At 42.1% G+C, this 17,714-nt stretch overlaps 1 protein-coding gene across 1 annotated transcript in view; it reads right to left on the reverse strand.

The window, feature by feature from the left end:
• The window catches only part of rabep1 (rabaptin, RAB GTPase binding effector protein 1), a 122,841-nt gene that overhangs the window by 36,611 nt on the left and 68,516 nt on the right, over window positions 1-17,714 (reverse strand). The window contains exons 9-11 of the mRNA XM_078226029.1: window positions 14,153-14,611; window positions 11,215-11,319; window positions 9,273-9,389 (exon numbers count right to left, since the gene is read on the reverse strand). Of these exons, the coding sequence (XP_078082155.1) occupies window positions 9,273-9,389; window positions 11,215-11,319; window positions 14,153-14,611 (681 nt within the window). The remainder of the gene's footprint in view (window positions 1-9,272; window positions 9,390-11,214; window positions 11,320-14,152; window positions 14,612-17,714) is intronic.

Consider the following 17,714-nt stretch of genomic DNA (forward strand, 5'->3'; position numbering starts at 1 on the left):
GGGATTAGCTTAGGGGTTTTAAAAAAACGGCAGCATGGACAAGTTGGGCGGAAGGGCCTGTTTCCATGCTGTAAACCTCTATGACTCTATGATTAGCAGGGTAAATCGGTGGGGTTACAGGGATAGGGCCTGGGTGGGATTGTTGTCAGTGAAGGCTCAATGGGCGGAATGATCTCCTTCTGTACTGCAAAGATTCTATGATTCTAGGATAAGAATGGAAGCAGTGCTGCATGTTATTGCTGAGGTACAGATTGTACTAGTGGATTTTTAAAAAATAAATAGGTATTAATAAGGCTCCACTCATGGTTGAGGGAATTTAATGAGTGGACAAAAGAACAAATTTAAATAAAAGCAAAATACTGTGGATGCTGGGGATCTGAAATCAAAATGGAATGTGCTGTTAAATCTCAGCATTGCCTGGCAGCATCTGTGGAGAGAGAAATGGAACAGCTACGTTTTTCCAGCACTTCTGCTTTTCTTGAGAAACTAAATTATACAGTGCCTGTCACAACCACAGAGCACCCCAAAATACTTTACAGCCAATGAAGTTCTTTTGAAGTGCACTCACTGTTGCAGCTTAGGAAATGTGGCCGCCAATATTTATATAGCAATGCCCCACAAACAGCAATGAGGTAAAATAACTGATTCAACTATTTTTGGCAATACAAAAGCAATATATTTCAGATGCTGAAAATCTGAAATAAAAACAGAAAATGCTGCAAATGCTCAGTGGGTACTTGCTGAGGTTTTCCAGAATTTTCTGTTTTTATTTTTCTGGCTATGTTGGTTGAAACAATGTTGTCATGATGTGGAGATGCCGGCGTTGGACTGGGGTAAACACAGTAAGAGTTTTAACAACACCAGGTTAAAGTCCAGCAGGTTTATTTGGTAGCAAATGCCATTAGCTTTCGGAGCAATGCACTTGCAGAATCTCACTGGAACAATGTTCCAGTGAAACAATGTTGGCCAGGGCACCAACAGAACTGCCCGCCCTTCTTTAAATAGTGGCATGGGATCTCTTGCATCCATCTAAGAGGGCAGGTGGGCCTTCAATTTAAGGTCTCATTCAAAAAACACCACCTCTAACAGTGCAGTATTCTCTCAGTATTGCCTTAAAGTGACAGCCTTGCTTACAGCAAGAAGCTGGAGTGCAGCTTCAGCTAAGTAAATTAAGTTAATCTATAGGTTAGGTTAACCTAATAGGTTAAAATGCAAGATGACAGGTAAGCAATAGCAGTCATTTGAAGAGATATTTCATAACATTGCAACTGAGATAAGGGGAGGTGATGGCCTAGTGGTACTATCACTAGACTATTAACGCAGAAACTCAGCAAATGTTCTAGGGACCCGGGTTCAAATCCCACAGATGGTAGAATTTGAATTCAATTTTTAAAAATCTGGAATTAAGAATCTAATGATGACCATGAAACCATTTTCATCAATTGTTATAAAAACTCATCTAGTTCACTAATGTCCTTTAGGGAAGGAAATCTGCCGTCATTACCTGGTCTGGCCTACATGTGATTCCAAAGCCACAGCAACGTGGTTGACACTCAACTGCCCTCTAAAATGGCTATTTGCAGTGGTCAAGGAAGAGGGTGGTTAGCAATGCCACAAGCTGCTGTTTGGAAGTTGCTGACCCCATTCTAGATTTCAGAACCTCGAATTTTGAGTGACCATGGGTTGGAAGTCTTCCTAAATTACACCTAGTGTGTAGAAATGGGAATATGGCTTGGAAAGGGGGAAGAGTCTAAAAGATGAGTAAAAATTGTGTTGTTCCCTGTACAATTCATGAATAAATGCTATAGCCTGGGTTATATCTAGGCTGACTGAAGTGATAGTGCTGTGAATGGAAAAAGTGACCACTGAATAAAGTAGTTTCTAGTTTGGTATTTCTGATAACTAGCAAGCTGCTAAGTGAAGGAACAGCATTGTAAAAGTGGAAAAGTCTTCAGATGCATTAAAATAGATCATCCACTGGATAATGTGCTATTCTGCATTTACAATATCAGAAGTGTAGACCAGTATGAGACCTAATGCCCATTGTTTAAAACTAGTCCCATGATTTTCATTCATTCTTTGAAGAATGTCTCAACCATCTATTTGGCTGCTTCAAAGCTTTGATAGATGCTTGATCTTTTGGCTGTCTTCAAAGGCTCAAATGGACTAAGCACTGCAGGGTTTGTTTGGATGGCTATCAAGAGGAATATCAGTTCAATGGCCTTCCAAAACCACTAATACATTCTTAACTGGAGGGTTTGTTGGCAGATGTATCCAAAGGATTGAGCGCCTATTTATTTTGACAGATTTGTGAGATTCTGAAGAAAATAATGTTTTCAGTGCCTATGCAAGTAATATTCATTCATTTCGACAGATTTATGAGCTTTTCAAAGACTTTCAAATGTTCCAAATGAGATGGCATGTTCTATTTATAATGAATACTGGGTGAGTGGGTTGGAAGGGTTGATAGGAAGTGGAGGTTGAGGGGATGAGCAGGCAAGAGGGCAGAAATTAGAGAGTTTAAAATGGACTTGTAGAACTGGGCTAATGCCTCTGTGAACGGAGGAGGGCCTTTTAACACAGCTGCCTCGACATCAACCCGAGGCAGGCCCAACACCAGGCAGTCCCCACCTTGCCGGATGAAAATCCTGCTGGTGGCACTACCAGGAAGCAGGTGCAATTGCGATGTTGGGAAAATTTCCGACTCCATGGTGAAAATCCGGCTCAAAGAGTCTGCAAAAGGATATAGATAAGATATAAATGAGTGGGCAAAAATGTGGTAAATGGAATATAATATAGAAAATGTGAAGTTGCTCACTTTGGCACGGAGAATAGAACATGGTATGTTGTTGCATTAGGTTAAATCCCACAGGATCTGGAGTGAGGTAGCCAATTGGATACAAAATTGGCTTGATGATAGAAGACAGAGGAGGGTGGTCGTAGAGGGTTGTTTTACAAAATGGAGGCCTGTGACCAGCGGTGTGCCTCAGGGATCAGTGCTGGGTCCACTGATATTTGTCATTTATATTAATGATTTGGATGGGAATTTAGGAGGCATGGTTAGTATGCTTGCAGATGACACCAAGGTTGGTGGCATAGTGGACAGTAAAGAAGGTTATCTAAGCTTGCAACGGGATCTTGATCAGTTGGGCCAGTGGGCTGGTGAATGGCAGATGGAGTTTAATTTAGATAAATGCGAGGTGATGCATTTGATAGATCGAACCAAGGCAGGTTAATGGTAGGGCATTGGGAGAGTTCTAGAACAAAGAGATCCAGGGGTACAGGCTCATAGCTCCTTGAAAGTGGAGTCACAGGAGGACATGATGGTGAAGGCGGCATTTGGCATGCTTGGTTTCATTGGTCAGAACATTGAATACAGGAGTTGGGACGCCTTGTTGAAGTTGTACAAGACATTGGTAAGGCCACACTGGAATACAGTGTACAGTTCTGGTCACCCTATTATAGAAAGAGTGCAGAAAAAATTTACTAGAAATGCTACCGGGACTTACTGGTTTGAGTTGTAAGGAGAGGCTGGATAGACTGGGAATTCTTTTTCCCTGGAGTGTAGGAGACTTAGGGGTTATTTTGTAGACCTCTATGAGATCATGAGGGGCATAGATAAGGTAGATAGTCAACATCTTTTCCCAACGGTAGGAGAGTCTAAAACTAGAGGGCGCAGGTTTAAGGTGAGAGGGCAGGGATGTAAAAGTGTCCAGAGGGACAATTTGTTTCACACAGAGGGTGGTGAGTGTCTGGAACGAATTGCCAGAGGTAGTAGTAGAGGTGGGTGCAAGTTTGTCTTTTAAAAAGCCTCTACTACTACCTCTGGCAACTCGTTCCAGACACTCACCACCCTTTGTGTGAAAAAAACTGCCTCTCTGGAGCCTTTTGTATCTTTCCCCTCTCACCTGGTGTGCTACAGTTGGTGCCACATTAAGTGAAAGAATATCAAATGGCCAGAGTTTCTGCACCTGATCACTGCTGGAAACACAAGTGTGGTTGTTGCATGAGAAAACAAATAAGTTTGAACGCCTCGCCTATCTTTCAGCCCCATGTTTAAATAGCCTGCCAACACTCTCTGCTGAAGTTCCCAAGCAAGACATCAGGAACTGCTAGTAGCCTGAAGCTGCATCTCAACAAGGAACCGGCAATTTCCAGAGAAGAAAAGAGGGAGTAAAACGATGAATAAAGAATAAAGATGAGTACTTTTTGTCTTGGTAAACTTGCACTTGCTGCTCCCGACACAAGCTCCTAATCTCAGCGATACTCAGTCACAGCCTGTGACTGAAAAATCAAACGTTACAGGATATGCTTACTTCATGGGGACACTTGTTAACCTTGTTGAAAAATTTCAATCGTGTTAAACAGGCACTACCTTCTCTTAAAGCCATGCCTCTGAGAATTTCTATATTTACTGTCCTCAGAAATGTTTTCAATTATTTGCCCTACACTATGGTTAGGTTGACTGGTCTATAATTAATTGGTTTATTCCTTCCACCCTTTTTAAACAAGTACATTAGCAGACATGCAGCACCACACCTATAGCCAGACAGGACTGGAAATGATGTGTAGAGCGTTCACATTTCCCTATAAAACCAAAATACTGCAGATGCTGGAAATCAAAGCAAAACAGAAAATGCTGGATAAACTCAGCAGGTCCAGCATCTGTGAAGAGAGAAACAGAGTTAAAATTGAGTCCATATGACCCTTCTACAGAATTGAAAAGGGATAAATGTAATGAATTATTGTCCGCAAGCATGATCCAACCGTATGGCTGAGTGCCATTTTAATTCTGCTCTCACGCCCAGATGTCCCTCCTCGGCCTGCTGCGATGCTCCAGTAATGCCCAACACAAACTAGAAGAACAACACCTCATCTTCTAATTATGCACATTACAACCTTCTGGACTCAACTAAATCATACCTTAGTTTAGTAAAATTGACCTTGCTCGAATTTTAATTTTTACTCTAGATCTATCTTTATTCTTTTCCATATTTACATTAAACCTAATTCAAAAATGATCACTATCACCAAGATGCTCTCCCCTTGATACTAGTGGGTAGTATCACTAGTTCAGTGCTAGCTCCCCTGCTATTCACAATGCATACTGATGATTTAGAATCATCATAGAATCCCTACTGTGCAGATTGAGGCCGTTTGGCCCATCGAACCTGCACCGATAACAACCCCTCCCAGGCCCTATCTCCATAAATCCACGTATCTACCCTGCTAACCCCCCTGACACTGAAGGGCAATTTAACATGGCCAATCCACCTAACCTGCACATTTTTGGACTGTGGGAGGAAACTGGAGAACCCTGAGAAAACCCATGCAGACACAGGGAGAACGTGCAAACTCCACACAGACAGTCACTCAAGACTGGAGTCGAACCGGATCCCTGGCGCTGAGAGGCAGCAGTGCTAACCACTGTGCCATCGTGCCGCCCCATTTAGATGATGGAACTAAATGTATTATCTCCAGATGTGCAGATGACAGAAATCTGAGTAGGTGGGTGAGCTATGAAGAGGATATAGAAATGCTTCAGTGTGATTTGGACAAGTTGAGTGAATGGGCAAATGCATTGCAGATGAGTCACTGTGTGGAGTTTGCACATTCTCCTCGTGTCTGCGTGGGTTTCCTCCGGGTGCTCTGGTTTCCTCCCACAGTCCAAAGATGTGCGGGTTAGGTTGATTGGCCATGCTAAAAATTGCCCCTTAGAGTCCTGAGATGCGTAGGTTAGAGGGATTAGCGGGTAAATATGTAGGGATATGGGGGTAGGGCCTGGGTGGGATTGTGGTCGGTGCAGACTCGATGGGCCAAATGGCCTCTTTCTGCACTGTAGGGTTTCTATGATTCTATGAGTATAATGTGGAAAAATAGGAGATTATCCATTTTGGTAGCAAAAACAGGAAGGCAGATTATCTGAATGTCTATAAATTTAGAGAGGGGGGAACATGCAACAAGATCTGGGTGTCCTTGTATACTAGTCGTTGAAGGTAAGCATGCAGTTGCAACAGACAGTGAAGGAGGCAAATGTTGGCCTTCATAGTGAGAGGATTCAAGTGCAGGAGCAGGGACCTCTTGCTGCAATTATACAGGGTCTTGGTGAGGCCAAGGTGTGCAGTTTGATCTCCTTATCTGAGGAAGGATGTTCTTGCTATAGAGGTAGTTCAGAGAAAGTTTACTAGGAGACTTATGTTAAGATGAGATGTGAAGGCTCAGTTAGGGCGCTTGAGAGTTACACGTTAGCCAGGAAGGACCTAAAGAAAGAGTTAAGAAGAGCCAGGAGGGGACATGAGAAGTCTTTGGCAGGTAGGATCAAGGAAAACCCTAAAGCTTTCTATAGGTATGTCAGGAGTAAAAGAATGACGAGGGTAAGATTAGGGCCAGTCAAGGACAGGAGTGGGAAGTTGTGCGTGGAGTCTGAAGAGATAGGAGAGGCACTAAATGAATATTTTTCGTCGGTATTCACACTGGAGAGGGACAGTGTTGTTGAGGGGAGTATTGAGATGCAGGCTGTTGGACTGGATGGGATTGATGTTCATAAGGAGGAGGTGTTAGCAATTCTGGAAAGGGTAAAAATAGATAAGTCCCCTGGGCCGGATGGGATTTATCCTAGGATTCTCTGGGAGGCTAGAGAGGAGACTGCAGAGCCTTTGGCTTTGATCTTTGTGTCGTCATTGTCTACAGGAACAGTGCCAGAAGACTGGAGGATAGCAAATGTTGTCCCCTTGTTCAAGAAGGGGAGTAGGGACAACCCTGGTAATTATAGACCGGTGAGCCTTACTTCTGTTGTGGGCAAAGTATTGGAAAGGATTATAAGAGATAGGATTTATAATCACCTAGAAAGGAATAATTTGATTAGGGATAGTCAGCACGCTTTTGTGAAGGGTAGGTCGTGCCTCACGAACCTTATTGAGTTCTTTGAGAAGGTGACCAAAGAGGTGGATGAGGGTAAAGCGGTTGATGTGGTGTATATGGATTTCAGCAAAGCCTTTGATCAGGTTCCCCATGGTAAGCTTTTGCAGAAAATACGGACACATGGGATTGAGGGTGATTTAGTGGTTTGGATCAGGAATTGGCTAGCTGTAAGAAAACAAAGGGTGGTGGTTGATGGGAAATATTCATCCTGGAGTTCAGTTACTAGTGGTGTACCGCAAGGATGTGTTTTGGGGCCACTGCTGTTTGTCATTTTTATTAATGACTTGGATGAGGGCGTGGAAGGATGGATTAGTAAATTTGCGGATGACACTAAAGTCGGTGGAGTTGTAGACAGTGCGGAGGGAAGTGGCAGGTTACAGAGGGACATAGATAAGCTGCAGAGCTAGGCTGAGAGGTGGCAAATGGAGTTTAATGCGGAAAAGTGTGAGGTGATTCACTTTGGAAGGAGTAACAGGAATACAGAGTACTGGGCTGATGGTAAGATACTTGGTAGTGTGGATGAACAGAGGGATCTGGGTGTCCATGTGCATAGATCCCCGAAAGTTGGCACCCAGGTTGATAGGGTTGTTAAGGCGGCGTACAGTGTGTTAGCTTTTATTGGGAGAGGGATTGAGTTTCGGAGCCAGGAGATCATGCTGCAACTGTACAAAACTCTGGTGCGGCCGCATTTGGAGTATTGCGTACAGTTCTGGTCGCCGTATTATAGGAAAGATGTGGAAGTGTTGGAAAGGGTGCAGAGGAGATTTACCAGGATGTTGCCTGGTATGGTGGGAAAATCGTATGAGGAAAGGCTGAGGGGCTTGAGGTTGTTTTCGTTAGAGAGAAGAAGGTTAAGAGGTGACTTAATAGAGGCATACAAGATGATCAGAGGATTAGTTAGGGTGGATAGTGAGAGCCTTTTTCCTCGGATGGTGTTGGCTAGCACAAGGGGACATAGCTTTAAATTGAGGGGTGAGAGATATAGGACAGATGTTAGAGGTAGGTTCTTTACTCAGAGAGTAGTAAGGGCATGGAATGCCCTGCCTGCAGCAGTGGTGGACTCGTCAACGTTGAGAGAGTTCAAGTGGTTATTGGATAAACATATGGATGATATTGGAATAGTGTAGATTAGAGGGGCTTTAAATTGGTACCACTGGTCGGCGCAACATCGAGGGCCGAAGGGCCTGTACTGCGCTGTAATGTTCTATGTTCTAATCTGATTCTCGGGATCGCGCCACTGACATATGAGAGATCGAGGATTATATTCGCTGGAGTTCAGAAGAATGAAGGGGGATCTCATAGAAACAGATCGGAGCATGCGCAGTGGCCCACTCAGTGCTATGCCTCAGGCCTCTCCAGCAGGGATAGGCCCCGCCCACAGCTTTTTAATGTGAATCACACTAGTGCACTTGCAGTGCACAGAGTGTGGGAGATTCATTTTTAAACTCCCACTGAAAAAACTCCAGTTTTCATGCAAATTTGACACTTAGATTTTTTTGTTGGAGATTCTCCCCCCAACATTTCCAAGTGTCTATCTGTGCTCTCAGCTCATCTGTCTTATCCACTAGACTCCCTATCTTGAAATATATACGATTAATCACTAGACAACGCCTTTGCTATGTATTTTCTGGCCTTTTCGAGCTGCCTTCCACACTTGCTTACTAATTTCCTGCCTTTCGTTTCCAGCTTTTCTTCCTTCTGATGTTCAGATTCCCATTCCCTAAACTATTTAAACTTTGCCCAACAGCATTAACAAAGATTCCCACCACAATATTGGTCCCAGCCCTGTTGAGGCACAACATATTCGGTTTATACAGTTCCCATCTTCCACCAGAATTAGTCCCAATTCGCCAGGCATCTCAAACCCACCATTTCTCCACAATCTGCCTATTTCTGTACTCACTTCTAAGTGGCACTGGGAGTTGTACAGAGATTACTACCTTTGAGGTCCTGTCTTCCAATACTTAAAATCTTAACCGTATGGTCGGTTTTATGCTGTTATATTCATGTTGTTTTACTGGAGGGGAGGGGGGATGATGCTGTTACATACTGCAAACTGAATTAGTCTCTTCAATAGATCTTTGTAATTCATCTTCAGTCGTAACACAGCTCCACAACAACGGGAGTTAGTGACATCCTGCAATATCTTTTACTGCTGCTTGTTTGTTTTATTAAAATTGTTCAAAGTGCTGAGATCCAAGGACTAAATATCTAGAATGTGCTCCATTATGCTGCTCAATGTTGCATAAACCTGATTTAAATGACACACCTACTACATAAGCAGAACTTTATCAGCACATCACAAGTTCTGGATCTAATTACAAGTATCAGAAATGTTTGGTACCAGGTACCTGGCTACTTGTGTCATCAGAGCTCTGTTTGACATAATCCTCCAGCTCCTGTTTCTCCTTCATTGTTCTCTCCAGCTGTTCATTGGCCTGACGCAGCATCACTTGGAGCTTCTTTACCTATAGAGTTAATCAGACAGACACAACATCTGAAAGAATCCAATCCATAGAATCACTTTTAAGCACAAGACAATATGATTTCAATTATTTTTATACTCAGTGTCTTCTGGGGAATAGGAGGTCAATGATCTAAGTGGACAGAAGTATCTGATGTTGTGTGTGGAGAGAGCACCCAAAGGGAGAGCGCGCAGGAGAGAGAATTAGAGAGCTCTTATTTTACAGCACACTCATTAAAAATGTACCATTTATTTAAGTGTAGAACAAGCAGAGAAATACAGAATGGGAGTCATCACGGATTTAACACACAATTTTGCATTGTGAACTATCTTATTTGTACAAATGAATGTTTACTTACTTCCGGTTTTGTTGTTATTGGTAATGACTTACAAGCTTATGTTTGTTTGGAGCAAATCAGAAGCAGAATTATTTTAACTGCTACCAGGTAAAGATTTTATCAACTCAAACACTGCGATCATCAGCTCAATCACTCCCACTTTTTAACCAAAGGGTGCTAACAGCACTCCAGCTGTTTCTCTTTTCAGATCTTGGGATATCTCCTCAGCAACAACTTGTATTTATATAGTGTATTTAACACAGTAAAATGCCCTAAGCTGTTTCACAAGAATATTATCAAACAAAATTTGACATCGAGTTAAAGGGAGGAGATATTAGGATGGGGCTAAAGTTTCATGGAGCATCTTACAGGAGGCGAGACAGATTTAGAGAGGGAATTCAGCAGATAGCAGTGGGATGAAGGACGTGAAGATACATTAGAAGCTGGAGTTAGAGGAATACAGGGTCCTCCGAGTGTTGTAACGTTGGAGGAGATCAAAGAGACAGGGAAGAGCAATATCATGGATTGGCTAAAAACTTTAAAAATCAAGATGTTGCCAGCGAACAGATGGCTGATCAGTAAATGGGGCTTAGCGTGAGTTAGGGCAGCACAGTTTTGGAAGTTTAGGTATATGGAGAGTGAGATGGGATGGTGGCTAGGAGGAATTCTTGAGTCTGGAAGTAACAAAAGCTTTGATGAGGGTTTGCTCATAAGATCACAATTGCATCACGTCTTCAAAATTGAATTGGGGTGGGATGGCAGGAGTATCAGCGGGCTGGGTCTCAGTCATGAAATTTGGGTAAAAAGAGGTTTGGGTGGGTTCTACCTGAAGGATGTGGTAAATAATCCAACTCACGGTCCAGGAGATTCAGTGGAGCATTTGTGGAAAAGAGAAGGAAACGTAATTGGGGTGAAGTTTGAGAATTTCTTTTGTGTGAAGTGTTTTGAGTTTGTTATGGGATAGAAGCTAACAGAGCTAAACTGTCAAAGCACCATGCAGCTATATGAAGGCACATGACTGGGAGGCATGTAATTCAGTGAAAAGTAATCAAAGAGAAACAAAATTAAGGATGAAGATTTTATGTAATATGATTTGTATAAACAAAGTAAATATTAAATTATAAAAGGATAAAATAACGGGTTTAAAGATTTATATCAACTGGAGAAAGAAAATTAACCAGCATCTCTGACCAAACAGCTAAAAGGTTCACTGTTCCATAATGGACACCATAGAATCATACAATGTAGAAAGGGTCCTTCAGCCCATCGACATGCGAGAAACACCTGGCCTGTCCTCCCACCTAATCCCATTTACCAGCACTTGGTACAAGAAATAGTATATAATGATTCAGACAGAAAACAGTACAAAACGATAGTCAATGATACCCTATCTGAATGTTTCTCATTAGATTTGGAGCAGAGATATACCAGAAGAGTTGCTCATACTGCAGAGGACTAACAAATTAAATCCCACACAACAGTCAGTCTCACTTGGTCACGGGTCTCTGCCTCCTGTACTTGAATTCCTTGAAGCTGCTTTTCATAATTTGAACACATATCACAGCGGCGACCCAGCTTGTTTCCAGCATTCTGTACCTGCAGGGAAAAAGGGTCGATAGCAACCAAGAGCATGCATAAATAGAAGCAGAAATAAATAATTGTAAAAATACGTTGCTGATTCCCACTCAGGAAGATGAGTTCACCTTGCTGCAGCAATGTATGTCCAATATATCCTTAGATCACCTTCCACATCTCAGCAAACAGGTCAATGAGGTGCTAGTCTTTCTACCAATGTGTTGACATAGCTAATAGATCACTCCAAAAGTGGGCCAGGTCAAAAACCCTTTGACTTTTCTCATCATTCCCCTCTACCTTGGACAGCACTTGGCTCCTATCGATCACCTTTCCATAACAGTATGACAGAGATCAATAACTCACTGTATGATTTTTATGACACTACCTTTCACCTTACGGGAGCCTTACCGTGCTGCATTTTTTCTGATGAATTCAGACAGTAAAAGTCTTAACCTTCAAATAGCTTTTCTTAATTTAAACAAAGGATATCACTGAGTCCTAATAGTATCGATATTGACAAAAAGTCCACTAGCTGGACTAGAATTGTAAAGCAGGACATTTAATTTACAAAAATTAACTCCTGTCCCAAGAGTTTATGTCGGGGTAGATTGAGAAGAGGGGAAAAAGGGAGGAGAGATGTTAGAAATGATTCAATGGAGATATAAATCAATATACAGAGTCACATATATGAAAATCATTCTTACATTCCTACCAACTGACTGGGTACTCTTCAAGGAGACTGATTCTGAGGATGCCACAATATTGGAACAATAACATTGTTAGAAATACTACTTACTCCAGTACTATGCAGTAGTTCAAATTTCAAAATTGTACACAATTACTCATACTCAGTTGCTGGTTATGTGTTGGTTTCATATTGTACCTACAATATAATTAAACCTACAATGTATTTAGTTGCATTAATTCTTGATAAGTTTAAGCAATTTTTTTCATTTGATTTACACATTTTTACATTTGACTGAATTCCTAATGACAATCTTTTTAATAAATGTTACTGTGATCAAACACATAATTTGAAAATTGTTTTTTTAAAAAGAACAATGTGATTTAAAAAAGTTCCTCAAAACCAATTTTGAAGAAATATTCTACTTTTGTGAACATAAAAACAACATGTGGAAGTCTCAAGATATCCATATTTCCAACACAAACCATTTGTCCCAGATGGTGACCAGCAGTGATGTTGATGCATATAATTCAAATACTAACTGCATCATGTCTTTTAAATATTGGTGTAAATTAGTTCTTCAGGGAAAAGACTTCAATGAAACTTGATTACTATATTTTAAAGAGAATATCACCCGAGGAGGAAATCTGCCTTTGGAATCCCAAAAATTCAGAAAAAACTGATTTGATTAGAGGGTATGCTGGGCACAGCTTGCAATAAGTTGCCATGTTCCAGCACCATTTTGGTTATATGGGAAGACGGTGAAGAATTTGTGCATTCCTGTGAACAGCAGCTCCTTGTTTTGTTAGGCTACTTGCAGCTGCGGTGATTCATAGAACATAGAACAGTACAGCACAGAACAGGCCCTTCGGCCCATGATGTTGTGCCGAGCTTTATCTGAAACCAAGATCAAGCTATCCCACTCCCTATCATCCTGGTGTGCTCCATGTGCCGATCCAATAACCGCTTAAATGTTCCTAAAGTGTCTGACTCCACTATCACTGCAGGGAGTCCATTCCACACCCCAACCACTCTCTGCGTAAAGAACCTACCTCGGACATCTTTCCTATATCTCCCACCATGAACCCTATAGTTATGCCCCCTTGTAATAGCTCCATCCACCCGAGGAAATAGTCTTTGAACGTTCACTCTATCTATCCCCTTCATCATTTTATAAACCTCTATTAAGTCTCCCCTCAGCCTCCTCCGCTCCAGAGAGAACAGCCCTAGCTCCCTCAACCTTTTCTCATAAGACCTACCCTCCAAACCAGGCAGCATCCTGCTAAATCTCCTTTGCACTCTTTCCAGCACTTCCACATCCTTCTTATAGTGAGGTGACCAGAACTGCACACAATATTCCAAATGTGGTCTCACCAAGGTCCTGTACAGTTGCAGCATAACCCCACGGCTCAAACTCCAACCCCGTTAATAAAAGTTAACACACCATAGGCCTTCTTCACAGCTCTATCCACTTGAGTGGCAACCTTTAGAGATCTGTGGAAATGGACCCCAAGATCTCTCTGTTCCTCCACAGTCTTCAGAACCCTACTTTGACCCTGTAATCCACATTTAAATTTGTCCTACCAAAATGAATCACCTCACATTGATTCAACAGGGGGTTATTGCTCACAATGTTTCAGCACAGATATGGTCAAAAGGATTCTTAATAGAATCCTTTTTTGGATAAGACCTTTTTTGGAACAAGGTGAATATTGTATTGAGAATCACATGTTATGGGCTTACAACTTTTCTATAGCTATTACTTTTGAAAACTTATGAGAGAGCAATCAAGGGAACATGGTGGTCAGAGTCCAGTGTAGGATGGTAAAAAGGGTAATGGTCAGTCTTGGGGCTGTCCTACCCCAAGACAGACATAACGTTACCTGGCTCAGTTTGCAGGAAATAGTATGTCATTTTTTCCTTTGTCCATAAGGTTAAAGTGTTAGTAGAAAGGTGAAACAGTAATAGCCAAAACAATAGTCATCAACTACAGCATTTATACAGAGATTTTGTTCTGAAATCAGCATTCTTTTTAATACTATTATGCTTAAGGAAACAGTGATAGGCTTGAGGGCATCACAAGACTGTAAGCAGGATATAAAGTGAACATGAGGCCACATGAATGTTTGACAGATGTATAAGTTAAAAATTAGCATTTAAAATACTCACCTCTTGTTGTAGTAAATTCCATTCTTTCTCACTGACCATTCTGTACCCACTGGGAGCACCATCTACTACTTGCGTAAGACTCGACAAAAGAGAAGCCGTCTCCTCTTGCTCGGGTGTGAGTGCTTTAATTGCTTTTTCTTGATCTTTTGTCAGTATGAAGGAACCAGACATCTGGAAAGAGCCAACTGAGACTGTATCAAAGTTCTCAGAAACAGAGTCTGCTCCAACCAATGGCCCAAAGTCCGACTCGTCCAGATTTCCTGCCGATTTCGTTTTGTGTCCACAACTTAAGCTCTTTGATTGCAAGGAGCCTGATGTGCCAAGACTGTCAGTGGACTGTACCCTTCGTAAGCCCTCTCGAAATGGCTCATCATCCTGTTTCAAAGCAGGACCTGCCATTGATGCTGACAAATCAGAGTCCAAGGACTGTACAGAACCATGTATGCTATTTCCACAAATCTGGAAAAAACACAAAATTAATTGGAAAAGTTTGAAATGACAAACTGCATTGTTTCTAATCTACATAAATCGCATTTCCACAGCATCTTAGCATTTTTGTCATTCCTACAATGCCAGTCTAGTGAACAATGTCTTTAGTCACTCAGGAGATAACATGTCAACCATATTTAACACAAGATGCCAGCCATTGCTCAGTGATAGCTCTCACCACAAAGGTGTGTTAAATTTCCAAACCTACGACTGCTACCATCTACAGGGACAAGGATAGCAGACAATTGGGAACACCACCACCTGGAAATTACCTTCCAAGCCACTCACCATCCTGACTTGGAAATGTATCGCCGCTCCTTCACTGTCGCTGGGCTAAAATCCTGGAACTCCCTCCCGAACAGAACTGTGGGTGCATCCACACTGGGACTGCAACAGTTCAAGGCAGCAGCTCACCACCACCTTCTCGAAGGCAATCAAGGATGGGCAATAGATGCCGGCCTAGCCAGTGACACCCACATCCCATAAGTGATTTTAAAAAAAACATTCTCACACCACAGACTTGTGTGGCACTCTCAAAAGTGCCATCTTTTGATGAAACATTAAACTGAGGGTCTGAAGATGATGAGATATTGGGCCATGAGTTATCAAATCAGTAATGTGTGAAGAGATCAAGTGTGAAAGGTAATTTGGGAAGTGTAAAAAAAAGTCTAAATAATACAATTTTGGGTTGGTATACAGCACAGCAATTTTCATTCAATGAAACTAGAATTTTTAAAAATTGCAGTACCAAAATGGTCCAAGCAAAAGTAGTCTGTGAATTGCTTTTCCACAGTGGGATTCATTGGTTAGGTTCATTATACTTTAAAAACAATGGACTTTATAAGAAGAGACAGATGTACTAAAGTAAGCAAGTTATGGTAACCCTTTATAAAAATGAGTTTGGCCTCAATTGGAGTATTGATACCAATTCCACAGTGTAAGGAGGGTGTGAAGGCTTTATAGAGTGTAGAAAAGATTCACGAGAATAGTTCAAAGGGCTTCAGTTGCATGGATTAATTGAATTAGCTGGGGCTGTTCTTAAGGAAAAAGTTAAGAGGAGATTTGATAAAGATATTCAAAATCATGAGGAGTTTAGACAGAGTAAATAGTAACAAACTGTTTTCATTGGCAGAAGTCAAGAACCAGAGGACACAGAATTAGTGATTGGCAAAAGAACCAAAGATAACAAAGGTAAGAAAAGGAAAAACGTTTTTATGCAGGAGTGGTTACGACCTGGAGTGCACTGCCTGAGAGGCATGTGCAATCGTGACTTTCAAAATGGAATTGGTTCAACAGGAAAGCTAATAGAACGTTACTGTTTGTGAGGGGATTGATTACAAAAGTAGGGAGGTTATGCTTCAAGTTATATGGGACACTGGTGTGAGGCGGCACGGTACATAGTGGTTAGCATTGCTGCCTCACAGCGCCAGGGACTCGGCTTGGGTCACTGTGTGTGTGGAGTTTGCACATTCTCCCCGTGGGTTTCCTCCGGGTGCTCCGGTTTCTGCCCACAGTCCAAAGGTGTGCGGGTTAGGTGGATTGGCCGTGCTAAATTGCCCCTTAGTATCAGGGGGACTAGCTAGGATAAATGCATGGGGGTTTGAGGATTGTGGTCAGTGCAGACACGGTGGGCCAAATGGCCTCCTTCTGCACTGTAGGATTCTATGATTCTATGAGGCCACATCTGGAGTATTGTGTACAGTATTGGTCTCCTGCTTTAAGAAAAGACGTAAATGCGTTAGAAGCAGGGAAGGTTTACTTGACAAATACCAGGAATGAGTCGGTTTTCTGATGAGAAAAGGTTAAACAGGTTAAACTTGTATTCACTGGAATTTAGAAGAGTAAGAGGTGACTTGACTGGACCCTTTAAGATCCTGAGGGCTATTGGCAAAGTAGATGTAGAGAGGGTGTTTCCTCTTGTAGGAGAATCGGGAACTAGGGGGCAATATTTAAAAATAAGGGATCATTCATTTAAGAGATGAATATTTTCTCTGAGGGTTGAGTGTCTGTGGAACGCTCTTTTCCAAAAGTTGGTGGAAGCAGAATCTTTGGATATTTTTAAGGCATAATTAGATAGATTCTTGATTAACAAAGGGTTATTGGGACAGTAAGAATGAAGGGTTGAAGTTACAATCAGATCTGCATGATCTCTTTGAATGGTGGAGCAGGTTCGAAGGGCCAAGTGGCCTACTCTTCCTAATTCATATGTTCATATGTACAATTATATTGTACGTTTGTATGTAATTAAAGGGAAACCAATTACAGGGCTGTGGGTTAAGTGTGGGGAATTAGGTCTAGCTAAATTGCTCTTCAGAGCCGAGACGGCAGGGGCTCAATGGGGAATGAAAGTGGCTCAAGAAGGCAGCTCACCACCACCCTTCTCAAGGGCAACTAGGGATGGGCAATAAATGCTGGACCAGCCAGCAACAGTCACATCCTGTAAATTATTTTTTTTTAAATGGGCCTAATGGCCTCCTTCTGTGCTGTAGCCATTCTATGAATCTGTAGATATTGGGAGCCCTCTGTTATCACAACCTAAATGGACATTCCACAAGTGCAAATTTAAGTCTTTTAGGTCTTGGGAGGTATTATAATCAGTTCCTAATTCTACCCTCAGCAAACATCCACAAGTGTTTTGTCAACAGATGTTAATAAGAACAAGGAACAAAGAACAATACAGCACAGGAACAGGCCCTTCGGCCCTCCAAGCCCGCGCCGCTCCCTGGTCCAAACTAGACCATTCTTTTGTATCTCTCCATTCCCACTCCGTTCATGTGGCTATCTAGATAAGTCTTAAATGTTCCCAGTGTGTCTGCCTCCACCACCTTGCCCAGCAGCGCATTCCAGGCCCCCACCACCCTCTGTGTAAAATACGTCCTTCTGATATCCGTGTTAAACCTCCCCCCCCCCCCCTTCACCTTGAACCTATGACCCCTTGTGAACGTCACCACCGACCTGGGAAGAAGCTTCCCACCGTTCACCCTATCTAACCCTTTCATAATTTTATACATCTCTATTAGGTCACCCCTCATCCTCCGTCTTTCCAGTGAGAACAACCCCAGTTTACCCAATC

The sequence above is a fragment of the Mustelus asterias genome, chromosome 12 (genome assembly GCF_964213995.1).
Source record: "Mustelus asterias chromosome 12, sMusAst1.hap1.1, whole genome shotgun sequence".
In the NCBI taxonomy this organism is placed as follows: Eukaryota; Metazoa; Chordata; class Chondrichthyes; order Carcharhiniformes; family Triakidae; genus Mustelus; species Mustelus asterias.